The 20,805-nt window shown below is 38.5% G+C and overlaps 1 protein-coding gene across 1 annotated transcript in view; it reads right to left on the bottom strand.

The window, feature by feature from the left end:
• Hsdl2 (Hydroxysteroid dehydrogenase like 2) overlaps positions 1 to 20,805 on the bottom strand; it is a 91,120-nt gene that overhangs the window by 37,052 nt on the left and 33,263 nt on the right. The window contains exons 3-4 of the mRNA XM_090374777.1: positions 15,855 to 16,068; positions 11,041 to 11,144 (exon numbers count right to left, since the gene is read on the bottom strand). Coding sequence (XP_090230903.1) covers positions 11,041 to 11,144; positions 15,855 to 16,068 — 318 coding nt within the window. The remainder of the gene's footprint in view (positions 1 to 11,040; positions 11,145 to 15,854; positions 16,069 to 20,805) is intronic.

Below are 20,805 nucleotides of genomic sequence, written 5' to 3'. Positions count from 1 at the left end.
ATGACAAAACAAAATCTGGACAACAAATAGCCTAAACCAAAAAATAAGCAATGCAGCAGCACCGGTGCCTTTTAATTGAAACACTCTGTATATGTATGTATAGGGTGGCCACTGAAAGACTGAAGGGTTTGAAAAAGTCATAACTTGTTCATTTTTAATCTTTTTTATTTTCTTTTTTTAGAGGTTATAGAGCATCCCTTGGAGATTAAAATGTGGCCACTGAAAGACTGACCACCCTATCAGAATCTTCTGAAGCGATGTTCTGGCGATGCCTAGTTGAGTGGAGTGACGACGGGTAGAGGCAGATGGATCCTCAAGGACACTCTGCTGTACAGCTTCCACTGTTGCATCAGTGCACACAGTGCGCTTAGGACCTCTTCCCAGAAGATCGCTGACTGATCCAGTTCTTTCAAACTGGGCGATTAGGTTCCATCATGTTATCGCTAGGAGGACTTTAAAATGTTGCCGGTATTTTCTCTGAGTTTCAATAATTGATCTTTAACTGGAATAGAAAAACCCAACGAGTTTTACTCTTTGCTAGACATCATACGTAGCCATTTTAATACAATATATGATAATTTTAAAGAAGGAAACTTCTAAATAGTAACTATAAAGTAATGTATCAGACCAGATCAATACCATTGAGAATAAAATGAACATTATATCCACCTTTAACGTATACATGTTTATTTAAAGTGGAAGGCAAAAATGAATGTATTTAGGCTGGAAGGCAGGATAAATTATTTACCTGAAAAGCCGAACCAACTAGGTAATATGTGCAATGACTCAAAAACTATATGCATCTACACTAAGGAGAATATGTATACAAATATAGACAAAAAAACAAAATACTAATTATATACAGAATTCACTAAATGCACACTATCAGTAGTTAGCACCATTCAATGTATTTAAACCATAACTTACAATATATTAGCATTAGTAGAGGCATTTGATGCAAGAAAGCAAGCTTATGCAGCATCAACCAAAAAAAAAAAAAAAATAATAATAATAATAAATAAAAAAATAACCACTTCCACTTCACCCCTCTGTTCGTTCGAAATACCTGTCCAGCTGAGCCTTAAACTTATTTAGGCTATCAACTTCCACGACAAGGGATAGAAGTCTATTCCACCAACAAACCACCCGCTGGCTAAAGGCAAATTTCCTCACGTCTATTCTACATCTGTCTTTTCTCAATTTGAATTTATGCCCTCTCAGGTGATTATTCTGAGCAAGAGAAAGAATCCCATCAGCATTGAGCATGCTCAAACCATTCAAGGCTTTATACACCTCTATCAGATCACCTCGCTGGTGCCTAGTCCCCAGATACTGTAATTTGCAAAACTTAAGCCTTTCTTCGTAAGAGCACCCCTTTGTTCCATTCACTAATCTTGTTGCCCTTCACTGTACTCGTTCCAGCATCTCTACATACTTCTTGAAATGAGGCCTCCAGACCTGTATACAGTACTCTAGGTGTGGCCTGACCATTGCCTTATACAAGGGAATAATCATCTCCTTATCCCTGCTAGAAAAATTCCTATATATCATCGACAATACACCATGAGCTACTCTTGCAGCCCGTCTGCACTGCTCAGAAAACTTCATATCTGCCTGAACAACCACCCCCAGGTCCCTTTCATTCTCTACCACTGTCAGTGTAGTACCACAGAGTTGATACGTTGCTCTGGGGTTGCTGTTTCCCATATGTAGTACTTTACATTTGTCAATGTTAAACTTCATTTGCCACCTCTCAGCCCATCTGCTCAACCTTTCCAGTAGTGTCCTTGACAACCCTGCCAACCTTCGTATCGTCTGCAAATTGGACATTAAGCTTGATATACCATTATCAATATCATTTATAAATACAGAAAACAATAATGGACCCAATACTGAACCCTGAGGGACTCCCCTAATAACATTAGTCCACAATGAGCAGTGTCCATTGATTACCACTCTCTGTCTTCTCCCCCTCAACCACCCCTTTATCCATAGCAGCAATTTGCCTCCAATGCCACACTGCTCCAATTTGTGCAGCAGTCTTCCATGTGCAACAGTATCAAAAGCCTTTCTAAGATCCAAGTATATAATATCAAAGTTATTCCCTGCATCCAGTTCTTTTGTGACTGTATCATAGTATCCAATCAAATTGGTCAGGCAAGACTTCCGCTTAACAAAACCATGCTGTGTCTGAGCTAAAACTGAAGTCTTGTCTAGATGATCCTGCATTGCTTCTTTAACCAGTGCCTCCATTAATTTTCCAGGAACAGAAGTTAAACTAACAGGTCTATAATTACTTGTGTCGCCCTTTGATCCTCCTTTGTGAATTGGGGTCACATTTGCACATCTCCAGTCCATGGGTACTTCCCCTGAGTCCAAGGAAGCTCTCATAATTATGGCTAAGGGTTTGTTTACTTCCTTTGCTGCCTCCTTTAATATAACTGGATAGATCCCGTCCACCCCAGGTGCCTTTTTTGTATTTATCTTCAACAATTTCTCCTCCACTTTACTCTCAGTTATTACAAGATTCTCTAGCTTACTGCCAGAGTTTGAATACACCTCTGGCATTCCCCTTGCTGAATAACTCCTCATGTGTGAACGTCGATGCAAAATATTCATTCAGTTTGTTAGCTACCTGAGCAGGATCATCAACACTTGACCCATCGATATCAAGTGGACCAATCTGATTCATCCCCTTCCTTCTAGAGTTTACATAAGTAAAGAACTCTTTGCTGTTTTTCTTTGCATCCCTTGCCAAAGATTTCTCGTAATCTTCCTTCACCTGCCTAACCTCCTCTGTAACTTGGTTACAGATCAACTTGTATCTATCATAGGCTTCTGTGTCACGTGTTAATTTGTATGTATCCCATGCATTTTTCTTCTCTGCCATATGTCTCATTAGTTCATCTGACATCCACTTAGGCCTAAACCTTGAACAATATTTCTTAGTTGGTATGTAAAGCCTAGTAGCTTCCGAGATAAGTTCTTTGAATGTTTCCCATTTTGAATTTGCTGTTGGTAACATCATCAGTTGGTCCCGCTGTATAGAATTTAAATACTGTCTCAGTCCATCGTAGTCGCCTTTACGAAAGCAATAACCCTTCCCTTTACCCCTAATGGTAGTTACCTCTTTGAGTAAATCCCACTTCAGCACACTGTGATCACTGCCACCTAGTGGTTCATTTACCTGCAGATTCTTATGCATGAAGAATCACTACTGATAATCAAATCAAGAGTATTACTCCCTCTAGTTGCCTCCCGAACATACTGATGTAGAAAACAATCATCCAATAAATCCACAAAAGCCTTGCTAGTGTGTGAGTGACCAGCCCCCAAATTCCAGTCAATATCTGGGAAATTAAAATCCCCCATTATAAGACTCTCTGATTTACTGGCCCACTCTATTTCCCCGTACAGTTTCTTATTATACTCATCAGAGTCATTAGGCCTATAGCACACTCCTACTCTGAATTTTGATCTCCCAATGCTTATGTCACACCAAACTGACTCGACACTGCACTGTCCAGCAATGTTGACTGGCTTCACTTCCTTGGATTTTATGTATTTCTTAACTAATAGCATAACCCCTCCTCCCTTCCTATCTTGTCTATCCTTTCTGTAGACATTGTACTCCCAAAATTCCAGTTCTGCATTCCTTGCATCTGTGTGACACCATGTTTCTGAAATCCCCACAATATCTGCCTTTGATGTTTTGAGCAATACCTCAAATTCATCAAATTTATTTACTAAACTCCTAGCATTGGTGTACACGCAAGTATACGCGCACCTGTTCTTTTTCTTAGCTACCCTAACACAACCTATGTGTTTATTTGTACTCCAATGATTCCCAGCAGTCTCTGAAATATCCTGCATCTTATTTTCCAGGCTGCGGCTCATTCCAATAGAAGCAGTGCAAGAATCACTTTCACCTCTGCCAGTGGCTACTGTTAATCTATCAGTCCTTGTATCCCCCCAATCTAGCAGTTTTCCGACCCACCTAACACTGCCTCGATAGCATCAGAAAACATTCTTGCACCCTTTCTATTTAAGTGTATCCCATCCCTGTAGAAGCAGTCTCTCCTGGGCGCCTCCGTAGCCAGGTGGGAAGGAGCAGCAGTGCGTAGCACACGCTTCTTGATTAGACCGGGGTTCGAGCCCGTCACCACCAAATACGAAGGACGCGGAAAGGTCAGGAAATGACCACCGCATATCCCGGAGCAATATGGCCTTAGTTGCTAATGCTCCTAAAAACCAAATAACAACAACAACAACAGTCTCTCCTCTTAACAAGTACAGTCCAGGCTGAAAAAAAATTCTACCCCTTGAGCCTTGCACAATCTTTCCAGGGCCGAATTGATCAACAGGGCTCTCATCATATACTCCCTCCTATCGTGTCTAGGCAGAATTGCAGACACTTTCAAATTCAACCCTAATTCACGGCTTTTTTTCAACAGTGACCTGTATGTGTTAAGTAATTCCTCCGGTCTCCTACCCTTAATATCATTAGTGCCAACGTGTACAACTATATCACCTTTTGTGCCCTTAAAAGATGATATCCGCTCTACAACGTCATCAACCTTTGCCCCTGGCAGACATACCCTGGTCCTGTTCCACCTATCACCTATATTGCCCCATATTGCCTGACACATATTGCCCCTGGCAGACATACCCTGGTCCTTGCCTATATTGCTGGTTATGCTCAACCACAAGAGTGTATAGGTTCTTTAGATTAATTCTGTGATTTAGAGTTGGAGTGTGGACCATACAAGATCACATGATCATATTAGATATCATGGGCCACTTATAAGAATTAAACTAGTAAACAAACTATTTGTTGCTTTATCTTATCTAATGAGAGATAATAGGTTGAACTAACAGCATTTTCACACTTCTAATGAAGTGGCTGCACTACTGAAACAGAAATCAAAGAAACAACTGAAATAAATGCACCCCAATATAGGAAAGTGCAACATTATTTATTAAAGTAGCTCACTACATGGCAGTTCTTCAATAATCACAAATTGGTTATTTATAAAGAACAAGTCAGACGGTCACTTCGTTCCATTTAAGGTGGTAGAAAATGAAAAAGACCTGGGAGTAATTGTGCAGTCAGATATGAAGTTTTCTGAGCAATGCAGACAAGCTGCCAGGGCAGGTCATGGGGTTTTGTCAATGATATATAGGAATTTTGCTAGCAGGGAAAAGGAGGTGATTATCCCTCTGTATAAGGCAATGGTCAGGCCACGCCTTGAGTACTGCATACAGGTCTGGAGGCTAGTTTGATTTTTTTTTTTTTTTTTTTAGGAGCATTAGCAACTAAGGCCATATTGCTCCGGGGATATGCGGTGGTCATTCCCTGATCTTTCCGCATCCTCCGTATTTGGTCTGGAGGCCTCATTTTAGGAAGGATGTAGATTTACTTGAGCGTGTACAGAGAAGGGCAACAAGATTGGTGAGGGGAATGAAGGGATCCTCTTACCAAGAGAGGCTTAAGTTCTGCAAATTGCAGTGGCTGGAGACTAGGCACCTGCACGGTGATCTGATTGAGGTATATAAGGCCTTGAATGGGTTGAGCACGCTGAATTCTGATGGGATCCTTCCACTTGTTCAGATTACGAACCTAAGGGGGCATAAATTCAAATTAAGAAAAGACAGATGTAGAACAGATGTGCAGAAATTTGCCTTTAGCCAGCGGGTGGTTAATTGCTGGAACAAACTTCCATCTGTCGTTGTGGAAGTTGATAGGTTGAATAAATTTAAGGAGGAACTGGACAGGCATTTGGAGGCAATGGTGTGATTTTTTTTTTTTTTTTTTGGCTGATGCTGCATAAGCTCTTACACTTGCTTTCTTGCATCATATGCCACTCTACTACTAATTATGAAAGCTTCCTTTTCGGGGAGGTCTCAATGGACAGGAGATGTGCAAATGTGTCCTCAATTCACAAAGGTGGGGGATCAAAGGGTGACACAAGTAATTACAGACCTGTTAGTCTAACTTCTTCCAACGCCTCTGTAGCCAGGTGGGAAGGAGCAGCAGTGCGTAACACACGCTTCTTGATTAGACCACGGTTCTAGCCCGTCACCACCAAATACGGAGGATGCAGAAAGGTCAGGGAATGACCACCGCATATTCTCGGAGCAATATGGTCTTAGTTGCTAATGCTCCTAAAAACCAAATAACAAACAAACAAATTTCTGTTCCAGGGAAAATAACAGAGTCACTGGTTAAGGAAGCAATGCAGGATCATCTCAACAAAATTGCAGTTATAGATCAGAGATGGCATGGGTTTGTTAAGGGAAAGTCTCGTCTGACATATTTGATTGGATACTATGATCTGGTCACAAAGGAACTGGATGCAAAGAATAATTTTGATATCATATACTTGGATTTTAGGAAAGCTTTCAATACAAATTGGAGCAGTATGGCATTAAGGGCAAGTTGCTACAATGGATAAAAGGATGGTTGAGTGGGATAAGAGAGAGAGAGAGAGAGAGGTTATCAATGGACACTGCTCTTCATGGACTAACGTTATTAATGGAGTCCCCCAGGGTTTTGTGTTGGGTCCATTGTTGTTTTCATTATTTATCAATGATATTGATGAAGGTATATCAGGATTAATGACTAAGTTTGCAGATGATACAAAGGTTGGGGCAGGGTTGTTTATGTAATGATAATACGTTACTGCAACAGGACCTGTAAAAGTTAGGCAGATAGGCTGAGAGATGGCAACTGAAGTTTAACATTGACAAATGTAAAGTACTGCATGTGGGTAGCAGTAACCCCAGATTAATGTATCAACTGGGTGGTACTACACTCGGTTAGTAGAGAACAAAAAGGACCTTTTGTAATTGTGCATTCAGATATGAAGTTTTCTGAGCAGTTCAAAAAGGCTGCAAGAAAAGCTCATGGTGTCTTGTCAATGATATACAGGAATTTGCTAGCAGGGATAAGGGGATGATTGTCCCTTTCTATAAGGCAATGATCAGACCACACCTTGAGTACTCTATTCAGGTCTGGAGGCCTCGTTTTAGGAGAGATTTAGGGCTTCTGGAACAAGTACAGAGCAGGGCAACGAGATTGGTGAGTGGAACAAAGGGTTGGTGTTACCAAGAAAGGCTTAAGTTCTGCAAATTGCTGCTTCTGGAGACAAGGCACCTGCGAGGTGATCTAATTGAGGTGTATAAGGCTTTTAATGGATTGAGCAAGCTCAATGCTAATGGAATTCTTCCTCTTGCTCAGATTACTCACCTGAGGGTACATAAATTCAAATTGAAGAGAGACAATTGTAGAATAGATGTGTGGAAATTTGCCTTTAGCCAGCGGGTGGTTGATATTTTGAACAAACTTCCATCTGCCGTAGTGTAGGTCAGTAACTTAAATAAGTACAAGGCAGAACTAGACAAACTTATGAAGTGAATGGATGAGTGAAATGGGAATGGGTTTTTTTTTTTTTTTTTTTTAACTGATGCTATATAAGCTTGCTTTCTTGCATCATATGCCTCTACTAATGCTAATGCTAAAAGCCAATTTCACAGGAAACTGTTTTCATGAAAAATGAAGTTACATTCCCCTTCGTTTTATGAATCGTGGAATATATTCATTAGATCCAGCTCTGTCACCTGTGACGTTTTCACAAACCAAACATTTCTTCCTTATTTCCACTACACGTAATCTTGTACCATTACAAATTCCATTTTTTATATCTAAGTTTCTGAAAACCATAACAATTGAGTTTACCTTTAAATATAGTTTATGCAAGGTAAACCTGAAAGCTCCAGAGAATAAAGTGTTTCGGGTGTTACATAGTTGTATTCTTCAGCATTACAACTATCTGGCATAATTTGCTCTGATGAATAAACTATTTTCAATTCTCTTGGAATCTTAATTTCATATAAAAATTTTTCATTCAGTGAACAGTATTATTTGTTGTGGCTAAATTGAAACTTTTCTTCCAAATGAGTTTTGATACTTCCAAAACGTCATGTACTAAATTTCCTGAACTGCCAATGTTTTCAGGAATCTCAATTTGATCACTTTTTTCTTTTACCACTTTTATGATTTTTTTTTTTTTTTTATATCAACAATTGAAGTTTCAGTAGAACTATCAACAATTTGTGATTCATTTTTTTTGCTCTCTTCGTATCTTTCCTTTTTTAATCGTGAAGCCTTTAACTTATTAAATTTGTTTTCTTTTCTTCGATATTTCTTATGTGGGGTGGCTCCTGAACAATAGCTAAAAAAACTAAGTAAAAAGACTTATCTGTTCAAAAAGCATAGAATAATAAAATTTACATTATTCAGCATAAATTTATCTTGTGCAAGTTATAGTCACAAGCTAAATTTATTTAAGAAATGGAAAGTATGCCTATCATTTGGCAAGAAGAAAATTTACCTTATACTCTTGGCCTTTTCAGAATCAACTCTGGATTGGTTAATAACTTGTCTGTAACTATTGCAACAGGACTCTGACGAGTGCAGTGCACAATTGTGCAGAGAAATAGAGTGGGCCAAATCAGGCTGTCTAGTAATAGGGGATTTTAACTTTCAAAATATTGCCTGGAACTTGTGGGTTAATCACTCGCATGCTAGCAAGACTTTTTTGGATTTATTGGAGGATTATTTTCTACAGCATCATGTTCGAGGGGCAACCAGAGGAAGTAATACTCTTGATCTGATTATTCATGAATTAGGAATTTGCAAATAAAGAACAATTAGATGACAGGATCACAGTGTACTGATGTGGGATTTACTTAAGATGTTACTACCATCAAGGGTAAAGGGAAGAGCATTTGTTTACATAAAGGTGACTACACTGGTCTCAGACAGTTTTTAAATTCTATACAGTGGAATCAACTGATGATTTTAAAAATAGTAAATTCTAAATGGAAAGCCTTCAAGGAATTAATCTTGGAAGCTACTAGGCTTTTAATACCAACTAAGAAATACTGTTCAAGATTTAGACCTAAATGGATGTCAGATGAACTAACAAGGCTCGTGGCAGAGAAGAAAATGAGTGGGATGCATATAAATTATCAGCTGACATAGAAGCCTATGGCAGATATAAGCTAGTCTGTAATCAAGTCACAAAGGAGATTAGGCAACCAAAAGCTGATTATGAGAAATCCTTAGCAAATGATGCAAAGAAAAACAACAAAGACTTCGTTACTTATTTAAACTCCAGAAGGAAGGGGATGAATCAGATTGGTCCACTTGACATTGGTGGTTCGAATGTTAATGATTCTGCTCAGATAGCTGACAAACTGAATGAGTATTTTGCATCTACTTCCGTAAGGAAGGGGAGGACAGAAGTTTACTAAACTCTAACAGGGAGCTAAATTATTTTGTAATAACAGAGATATGAGTAATAACAGAGAGCAAAGTGGAGGAAAAATTGTTGAAGTTAAACATAAAAAAGGCACCTGGGACAGATGGAATCTATCCAGTTATATTGAAGGAGACAGCCAGGAAAGTAAGCAAACACTAGGCCATAATTATGAGAGCATCCTTAGATTCAGGAGAGGTCCCCATGGACTGGAGATGTGGAAATGTATCCCCAATTCACAAAGGGTGACAAATAATTATAGACCTGTTAGTTTAACTTCTGTTCCAGGGAAAATAATGCCTCATTTTAGGACAGATGTAGAGCTTCTGGAACGAGTACAAAGAAGGGCAACAAGATTGGTGAGAACAAAGGGTTGGTGTTACCAAGAAGACACAGCATGGGTTTGTTAAGGGGAAGTCTTGTCTGACTAATTTGATTGGATACTATCATGTGGTCACAAAGGAACTGGATGCAAACAATAATATTGATATCATACTTGGATTTCAGGAAAGCTTTTGATACTGTTGCACATAGTAGACTGCTGTACAAACTGGAGTGGTATGGCATTAAGGGCAAGGTGCTGCAATGGATAAAGGGATGATTGAGTGGGAGACAGTAGAAAGTGGTAATAAATGGACACTACTCTACATGGAGTAATGTTATTAGTGGAGTCCCCAGGGTTTTGGTGCTGGGCCCACTGTTGTTTTGTGGGTTTATCAATGATATCAATGAAAGTATATCAGGCTTAATGTCCAATGTATATCAGGCTTAATGTTTGCAGATTATACAATGGTTGACAGGGTTGTTAATGACAGTAAAGACAGTATGCTACTACAACAGGATCTAGAAAAGTTAGGCAGATGGGCTGAGAAGTGGCAACTGAAGTTTAACATTGACAAATGCAACGTACCAACTATACGGTGGAGAATGAAAAAGACCTGGAGTAATTGTGCAGTCAGATATGAAGTTCTCTGAGCAGTGCAGACAGACTGCCAGAGCAGGTCATGGAGTTTTATCAACGATATACAGGAATTTTGCTAGCAGAGGCGAGGAGGTGATTATCTCTTTGTATAAGGCAATGGTCAGGCCACACCTTGAGTACTCTACACAGGTCTGGAGGCCTCATTTTAGGACAGATGTAGAGTTTCTGGAACGAGTACAGAGAAGGGCAACGAGATTGGTGAGAACAAAGGGTTGGTGTTACCAAGAAAGGCTTAAATTCTGCAAACTTCAGCTTCTTGAGACTAGGCACCTGCTAGATGATCTAATTAAGGTGTATAAGGCCTTTAATGGATTGAGCAAGATCAATGCTAATGGGATTCTTCCTCTTGCTCAGATTGCTCACCTGAGGGGGCATAAATTCAAATTGAGGAAAGACAATTGTAGAACAGATGTGTGGAAATCGGCCTTTAGCCAGCGGGTGGTTGATAGTTTGAACAAACTTCCATCTGTTGTTGTGGAAGTTGATAGCTTAAATAAATTTAAGGCTGAACTAGAGAAACATTTGGAGTGACCGGATGGGTGATATGAGAAGGTTTTTTGGCTGATGCTGTATAAGCTTGCTTTCTTGCATCATATGCTTCAACTAATGCTAATGACGAATTCTTGTTTATAGAAACAAGAAATACAAACAATAAATGAGCCCAGATCATATGAAGAATCTTCATTCCCTTAATCTAAGTTCTGAATTAACTTCTTCCTATAAGCCACAACTTACCTACATGATCTTTGAACCAATTAGCAGTCATATTTAAAGGAGGACTTAAATTGAGAATATGTGGATTTGAAGATTTTTTCAAGTATGGAATACAGCATTTTGATCTATAAAAAGAAAAGGCTTAATCACCAATAGTTCCATACAAGTATTACGTACCTATAATTTTACAAATGTAACGGTATAGCATAATACACATAATGAAAACTTGATAGCATAATACATATAACATAAACTTGATAGTACATACTACTGCTGCATAACTGGTAAATTAGACTAGTGTTATTATTGCATTTAAGTATATTAGTTTAGTGTAGTATTCTCAAATATACTGAATTTAAATGTAAATCATGCCTGAGATTAGAGCAGCAAAGAAACAGACTCAAAAGTACAGGAATTCCACGACTTACGTAATACTCGACTTGCACAAATTAGACTTTACGTAAGTTTTTGCCAGCCAGTGCGAACTGAAAAAAATATGGAAATGTATTTTGCATCTGTAGGGATAAATGGATGTACTGTGAAAATATTGTAATGAGAAGCCAATAACACATTGTTTTTTTTTTTTTTTTTTGTAATTTGTTCCAAGTCCTTGGAAATTGAAAATTTCGTTATATAACAACTATTTATCTCTCTAAAAGGTCATTTTTATAATGGATTATATCTTCTGTTATAAGAATCAATTTTGAATGCCTTTGTGATATTTTTCTAAAGCCCGTTTCTGGAGGTCACGACCAAAAAAACAATAAAAACAATTTGCACTTTCCATATAAACATATAAACTTTCCAGTAAACTCGATCTTATTGCATTTGCTATAATACCAATAACTGCAATTATCTGGGTTTTTACACTATTATGGTGAAATGTGTTCCCTTTCACTGAAATCTTCAATTGTATAAAAAACAAATTTTTAGAAACTTCTCTTCATTCTTATTTACGTATTACAACGAAGAAGGGAAAGTTACCAACGAAAAGTGCAAGTGGTGGTAGTGCCAGGAAACGAAACAAAATTGATTTAGAAATGAAGATGAAAATGATTAAGTACGCAGCAGGACAAAGTCTGTCATCTATTGCAAGGAAATCAGGTCTCGCTGCTTCAACAGTGAATACTATCTTAAAGGACAGTGCACGTATAAAAGAACATGTCAAAGGATTAATGCACTTAAGATCAACAGTGATCACAAAACAGAGCTCAGATGCTATATTGAAGATGGAACAGTTGTTATTAATATGGATGGAAAATCAGATTTAGAAGCAAGTCCCCGAGTCAAATGGCCATTCAAGCAAAAGCAAGAAGTATTTATGAAGATATTAAGGACAAGTACGGTGACCACCAAGCCAGGTTCATGGCAAGCAACGGGTAGTTTAGTAGGTTTAAGCATTGCGCTGGTTTCCACAACGTTAAAATATGGGGTGGAATCGGCAGTGCCAATTCTGCAGCTACAGAGAAATTTTGTGATGTTTGGAAAAAATTATTGAAGGCGGCTATTCAACGCAGCAAATTTTTAACGTTGATGAGACTGCTCTGTATTGGAAAAAAACAATGCTGGATTGAACACCAAAGAGGAAAAGATAATGCCACGTTTCAAGGCTTCAAAAACTAGGGCCACGCTCTTGCGTGGGGCTAATGCAGCGGGAGAATCCTCGGCTTTTAAGGGCATCAATAAAGCCACCCTACCCATGCATTTCTGATCGAACCAGAGAGCATGGATAACAATATCTCTCTTTGATGATTGGTTTAAATCATTGTAACATCATTGTAAAGACAATGACGTTCCTTTCGGCGCCTCCGAAGCCAGGTGGGAAGGAGCAGCAGTGCGTAGTACACGCTTCATGATTAGACCGGGGTTCGAGCCCGTCACCACCAAATACGGAGATGCGGAAAGGTCAAGGAATGACCACTGCATATTCCCGGAGCAATATGTTGCTAATGCTCCTAAAAACCAACTAAACAAACGTTCCTTTCAAGATTTTGCTTCTATTAGATAATGCTCCTGGACATCCTATGCATCTAGTTGATTTCAATTTGAACGTGAGAGTCATAGTTATACTGCCAAACACGACTTCACTCATCCAACCTATGGATCAGGGCATTATTTCAAATTTAAAAGCATACTATTTACGCACAACATTTTCTCAGGCATCGTCTGCAGTAGACGGTGAGAAAAATTTTACGTTAAGAGACTTTTGGAAATCTTATGATATTTACAACGTCATCTTATACATTAATAAGGTCTGAGTGGAAATTACTAAAAGTTGTTTAAATGGCACGTGGAAGAAAATATGCCCACGGCACGTAAAAGGCTTCGAAGGATTTGAAAAAGACGAATCATATGAAGAGGTTACAGATAAGATTGTAAAGGTTGCAGAGCTACTTCAGTTGGAGGTTGATGCCAAAGACGACGTGGAGGAGTTAACAGAGGAAGAAGAGAAGGAATTATCTAACGAAGAACTTACTGACTTGCAGGCAGTGATAGTGAAAGAGGAAAGTGCTGATGAAGCCCAAGGTGAACCAAATGAGGAGCTGAGATGCTTCATCATCAGAGAGATGGCAATGGTATTTTGTGAAATTGCATCGGCAATGGTGAGGACCATTCAGACCAGGCTCAAAAAGATTTTACCCCTTGAGCCTTGCACAATCTTTTCAGGGCCGAATTGACCGACATGGCTCCCTCCTATCGTGTCTGGGCAAAATTGCAGACACTTTCAAATTCAGCCCTAATTCACGGCTTTTTTTTAACAGTGACCTGTACTTGTTAAGTAATTCTGTCGGTCTCCTAATATCATTAGTGCCAACGTGTACAACTATATCACCTTTTGTGCCCTTAAAAGATGATATCCACTCTACGACATCATCAACCTTTGTCCCTGGCAGATATACCCTGGTTCTGTTCCACCTATCCTTTTTACATACCATGTTCCCCGTTTCCCTGACAATAGAGTCACCAACAACTACTAGTTCCTGTGGGACTAGCGCATTCTGCCTTGGGGGTTGCCGCTGTGTTGCGTGATGATCAAGTGCAAGCTCGGGCATTGATGTGGGCAGCTGAGAGCTTGATGAGCTCCTCAATTTTCATCCTTCGAGGGCATCCACCCTGTGCTCTCATATAGGCCCATAACAATGCTGAGTTCCTTACACCGCACACACACAAAGACATCCCACATGGCAATATCATGTCCCATACCCGATTGCTCCACAAACATCATGCAAGCAGTGCATTTTAAAAGGCTGTGATTCAGAGGGCAACTGACCCCCCCCCCCCCCCCAGTTCTTCCCTGAGCCACAGCACTCCCATTAGCTTGAGCCTTTTGCTTTGCTGCTCTGGTCCGATTCATGATTTTGATTTAATTTCAATTTCAGTACAAAATTATAACCCTAAACTTGTATCCCAACACAGTTATAATGCTATATATAATTTTCAGTATTATATATCAGGGAAATACACAGTTCAGCTAGTGAGAAAGGAAATGCGATCTTTATTTTCTTTTTATATATTTCTTTTTATGATTATGTATTATATTTTATATTTTTATTTTATTATTTTGATCAGCGCAGCAAAAACTGCTGTCTTCCTTGCACTATATGACTAATATTAATACAAATACACAGAGAAGGTAGAATATTGTTTTCTTTCTTCATTGACTATTTTGTTTACATTTCATTATGATGAAATTGGCTAATGTTGAAAAATATCTGGAAATAAAAGTTTTTATTAAATGCAATACATCATTACCATCTTCTGCTGCCATTGAAAGACTTTTCTCCTTTGCCACTATCTACCTAAATCACAAACTTAATGATGAAACTTTTAAGAAAAGAGTTGTATTGAAGCTGAATTTACAAATTATGGATTAAATGCACAAGTATTAGTTATGTATTTAAAAGGGGGGGGGGTACATAAGTCAAAGAGGTTGGCCAACCGAGCTGTAAATGCATGGCTTACAATAAAAAAAGAAAAAAAATTATTTTTTTCTTCTTTTTTTACCCTGGAGAGGGAGAGAGGGAGAGAGGGAGAGAGAGAGAGAGAGAGAGAGAGAGAGAGAGAGAGAGAGAAGTAGAAGGAAATCACCAAGAAAGAGAATAATGATGATATCCAGCTCAGGACCCTGGGTGTGCCAAGCCCATATTCACCAGATGTGAGCCCCTGATGACCACAATGTTAGATGGATTCACAAGAACATTGCCATATTTAATAGACATGTGGACTTAAGCCATCACTAAAGCATGTAGCATCTGTACTCTTGAACTTGACCACTAAGCTACAATGGCAAAATTTTTTCCTTTTAATTTGTAATTTTCATACAGAGTAAACAATTATTTTGAATAACACTGCAAATAAAACTAAGTTTTGAATAAAAAATTTATTTAAATAAGTGAATAAAATTTAATATTCTTAATGGAATAAGTTTCATTTTGAATAACAAAATTATTTTTTTTACAGATAAAATCCTCATCTGCCCTGACTTTGACACTGCAATTATTTTTTATTTTCCTAAGTTAAAGAAGTAGCTGCAATAAAAATGTTTCCCATCAGAATAGGCTGTAAAGACATTGAAGGAAATTTTCTCAAATGCAAGTCAAAAATATGGCTTCCACCATGTTTTTGAAGAATGGCAGAAATGTTGGAGTAAGTGCATTTCATGAAATGGGAACTACTTTGAAAATAACCATCAAAATATGGATGATTAATAAAAGTGTTGTGAAAAAAAAAAAAAAAAATTATGATCATTCTTTACTGAACAGTCCTCGTATAAAGCATCCTACATGACACCATAAAACATTTAAAAACTACTAAAAAATAGAGAAAACACTCACGCTAAAAACGTTCCTCTTGTATTAACATTGTGCATTAGATCATATCGCTTCAGAGATGTATCAAGAGTTCCACTAAGCTGAATAGCACTAGCATTGTTTACAAGTATATCTATACCACCAAACTGCTGTACAGCATTTTCCAGAGCACCTCGCACTTGATCTTCATCTCTCACATCCACAATGCAAGGTAAACACTTACCACCATGTTGTTCTACTATCATTAATATACAAAAAAAAAAAAAAAAAAGCATTAAATGTCATAATTGCAATGAAGAAAACAACAAAATATCTAAAATATAAATTACATTTTAAGCAACTCAAGTTTATTCGAAAAATGATAGACATCTATCCAGATCTAAGTCTAAAAATTTCTAAAGTGATCACATATTTCTACATATCTCGGTGAGGGTACCAGGGTATCAAATTCTAACAGAGCTAAATGACTTAGAAGATAAACATACAAAAAGGATCTGGGATGGATGGGATCTATATAATTATATTAAAAAAAGCAGCAAAAGAGGCAAGCAAACCTTCAGTCATAATTGTAATAGAATCCTTGGATTCGGGTGAGGTTCTCTATGGAATGGAAATGTGCAAACAGGAATGAGCTCTGTCGTTGAGCTGGGCAGCTGAGAGCCTGATGGGCCCTCATATTAATTTTTCCGAGGGCATTTATCCTACACCTCCAGCTCTCATAGACGCCCATCAGAATGCTGAGTTGGCGCAATTCACGAAGACTGGGGGGGGGATCAAAAAGTGACATGAGTAATTATAGACCTGTTAGCTTGACTTCTGTTCTTGGGAAAATAACAGTCACTGGTTTAAAGAAGTAATGAAGAATTATCTATACAGGAATGCAGTATAAGTGCATTCCTGTATAGATGATTCTTGACAAAAGCATACACTAACCTAACTGGAGTTCCAGAGCTGAAATGCATACAGTTTGGAACCCCAATTTCAGAAAGGATGTGGATCTGGTGGAACTCTTCATGCATTAGGTGGCAGTGATCATAGTGTACTAATGTCAGATTTATTTAAAGATGTAACAACTAGCAAGAGCAAAGGGCTTTTGCTTTCTTAAAGGGATGATTTCTTAAAGGAATTAGGTGCCAACTCAGTGTTCTGATTGGCATCTATGAGAGCTGGAGGTGTAAGATAAATGCCCTCGAATAAATTAATGAGGGCCCATGAGGCTCTTAGCTGCCAAGCTCAATGACAGAGCTCACTCCTGTGCATCAGGCAACACAGAGCTAATCTCCAAGGCAGAATGCGTTGGACCCAAAGGAACTATTTATTGTTGGTGACTCTATTGTCAGGGAGACGGGGAATATACTATGTAAGAAGGATAGCTGGAATAGGACCATGGTATGTCTGCCAGGGGCAAAAGTTGATGCCGTTGTAGAGCAGATATCATCTTTTAAGGGCACAAAAGGTGATATTGATGTACATGTTGGAACTAAAGACATTAAGAGTAAGAGGATCTGCAGATTTACTCAACAAGTACAGGTCAATGTTGAAAAAAAGTCACGAGTTAGGGTTGAATGTGAAAGTGTCTGCAATTCTGCCCAGAAACGATAGGAGGGAGTATATGATGAGAACTTTGTCAATCAATTCGGCCCTGGAGAGATTGTGCAAGGCTCAAGGGTAGAATTTTTTTCAGCCTAGTCTGTGTTTGTTGACAGGAGAGACTGCTTCTACAGGAATGAGATACACTTAAATAGAAAGGGTGCAAGAATATTTGCTGATGCTATTGAGGCAGTGTTAGGTGGGTCAGAAAACTGCTAGTGTGGGGGGATACACAGACTAAAAGGTTAACAGTGGCCGCAGGCAGAGGCAAAAGTGATTCTTGCACTGCTTCTATTAGAATGGGCAGCAGACTGGAAAGCAAAGTAATGGAGATTTCCAGGACTGCTGGAAGTCATAGAGGAACAAGTAAATACATGGGCTCTGTTAGGGTGGCTAGGAGCAGGAACAGTTGCATGTATACTTGCATGTACACCAATGCTAGGAGTATAGTTAATAAATTTGATGAGTTTGAAGTGTTAGTCAAGACATCAAAGGCAGATATTGTTGGGATATCAGAGACGTGGTGTCACACAGATATAGGCAGTGCAGAGTTGGAATTTGGGGAGTACAATGTGTATAGGAAGGATAGACAGGATAGGAAGGGAGGAGGGTTATGCTGTTAGTTAAGAAACACAAAATCTAAGGAAGTGCATCCAATTGATGTTGGGTATTTTATTATTTTTTTTAGGAGCATTAGCAACTAAGGCCATATTGCTCCGGGATATGCGGTGGTCATTCCCTGACCTTTCTGCATCCTCCGTACTTGGTGGTGACGGGCTCGAACCCCAGTCTAATCAAGAAGCTTGTGCTACTCAGTGCTGCTCCTTCCCACCTGGCTACAGAGGCGCCCAATTGATGTTGGTGGACAATGCAGTGTTGAGTCTGTTTGGTGTGAAATAAGCGCTGGGAAAGGAAAAATGAGAGTATGTGTGTGTTATAGGCCTGATGAATCTGATGAGCATAATGAGCAATTGTGCAGAGAAATAGAGTGGGCCAGTAAATCAGAATATCTTATAATGGGAGATTTTAACTTTCCAGATATTGACTGAACTTGTGGATTGGTCACTCGCACACTAGCAAGACTTTTGTGGATTTATTGGATGACTGTTTTCTACAGCAACATGTTCAAGAGGCAACCAGAGGGAGTAACACTCTTGATCTGATTATCAGTTGTGATTCTTCATGCATTAATAATCTGCAGATAAAGGAACCACTGGGCGACAGTGATCACAGTGTATTGATGTGGGAATTATTTAAAGATGTAACTACAATCAAGGCTAAAGGGAAGGGCTTTTGCTTTCGTAAAGGTGACTACAGAGGTCTCAGACAGTTTTTAAATTCTGTACAGTGGGATCAACTGATGATGTTACCCACAGTGAATTCTAAATGGGAAGCCTTCAGGGACTTAATTTTGGAGGCTACTAGGCTTTTCATTCCAACTAAGAAATACTGTTCAAGGTCTGAATAGGATGTCAGATAAATTAATGAGGCTAGTGGCAGAGAAGAAGAATGTATGGGATGCATATAAAGTATCAGACGATACAGAAGCCTATGGCAAGTATAAACTAGTCTGTAATCAAGTCACAAAGGAGGTTAGGCAGGCAAATGCAGATTATGAGAAATCTTTGGCGAAGGATGCAAAGAAAAACAATGAGGAGTTCTTTACTTATGTAAACTGTAGAAGGAAAGGGATGAATCAGATTGGACCACTTAACATAGATGGGTTGACTCTTGATGATCATGCTCAGGTAACTGATAAATTGAATGAGTATTTTGCATCTAAATTCACACATGAGGAGTTATTCAATGGGGGGAGTGCCAGAAGTTTATCAAACGCTAAGTGATTTTGTAATAATTGAGAGCAAAGTGGAGGAGAAATTGTTGAAGTTAAACATAAGGAAGGCACCTGGGGTGGACGGGATCTATCCAGTTATATTAAAGGAGGCAGCAAAGGAAGTAAGCAAACCCTCAGCCATAATTATGAGAGCTTCCTAGGACTCAGGGGAGGTCCCCATGGACTGGAGGTGTGCAAATGTATCACAAATTCACAAAGGAGGTTCAAAAGGTGACACAAGTAACTACAGACCTGTTAGTTTAACTTGTGTTCCGAGGAAAATAATGGAATCACTGGTTAAAGAAGCATTACAGGATCATCTAGACAAGACAGCAGTAATAGTTAAGACACAGCATGGATTTGTCAAAGGGAGGTCTTGTCTGACCAATTTGATTGCTTATTATGATGTGGTCACAAAGGAACTGAATGCCAAAAATAATTTTGATATCATATACTTGGATTTTAGGAAAACTTTTGATACCGTTGCACATGGAAGACTACTGTACAAATTGGAGAGGTATGGCATCAAGGGTAAGCTCCTACAATGGATAAAGGGATGGTTGAGTGGAAGACAACAACAGAGTAGTAATCAATGAACACTGCTCTTCGTGGACAAATGTTATTAGTAGAGTTCCCCAGGGTTCGTTGTTGGGCCCATTGTTTTGTATATTTATTAATGATATTGATGAAGGTATATCAGGTTTAATGTCCAAGTTTGCAGATGATACAAAGGTTGGCAGGGTTGTTAACAACAGCAATGACAATATGCTACTCCAACTGGATCTAGATAAGTTGGAAAAATGGGCTGAGAAGTGACAACTGGAGTTTAACATTGACAAATGCAAAATACAGTAAACCCCCGCTATTCGCAGTATCTGTATTTGTGGTTTCGCGTATTTGCGGTCGCTGATTTAATATAAAATGAAACCTAAAAAAATGTGAATTTTAAATCGCCGTGAACATTTTCCACCATAAAAAAACATGGGGGTGGCTAAAATCATCTTTTGAGGTCAAAACAGCACTCAGTGGGTGGGGGGAGAGGGGTGACAAAATCACGAGCGTGGATGGTTCTCGCCAATCCTTGTTCAGTATGTGATATGCGCTTGTCATGGAAGGTTTCATCATTTGCTTTTAATTTATATGCTTATAAATTGAATAAATTTATCAATGTATATGCTTACAAAAGTGAAAAATCTACCGTTTTGCAGTGTGTTAGCGTAAACAGACTTTTTCGAGCGTGTTAACGGAAGAAAGTGACTTTATTGTGGACAAATTCTTTTCTAACCCCTACAAAAATATGGCTACGAATAACAAAGGAATTGTGAAAAGATAATAATAATAATAATAAGATTCTTTATTAACATAAATTTTATACACTAGTGATTCCTTACACAGAAAGCCAGAGGAATCTTACATTTAGTTGTTTATACAAGTGATTTTGATTTATAAAAAAAAATAAATAAATAAATAATAATAATAATAACAACTAAATAATAATTAATAGATCAAAGCAAAGATAATAGTCAAAATGTAAAAATGAAAGAAGTAGTA

Source organism: Mastigoproctus giganteus, chromosome 5, assembly GCF_048544385.1.
Source record: "Mastigoproctus giganteus isolate SK-2022 chromosome 5, ASM4854438v1, whole genome shotgun sequence".
Classification (NCBI taxonomy): Eukaryota; Metazoa; Arthropoda; class Arachnida; order Uropygi; family Thelyphonidae; genus Mastigoproctus; species Mastigoproctus giganteus.
Note: the sequence above shows the minus strand (reverse complement) of the source record. Positions and strands in the feature narration are given on the sequence as shown.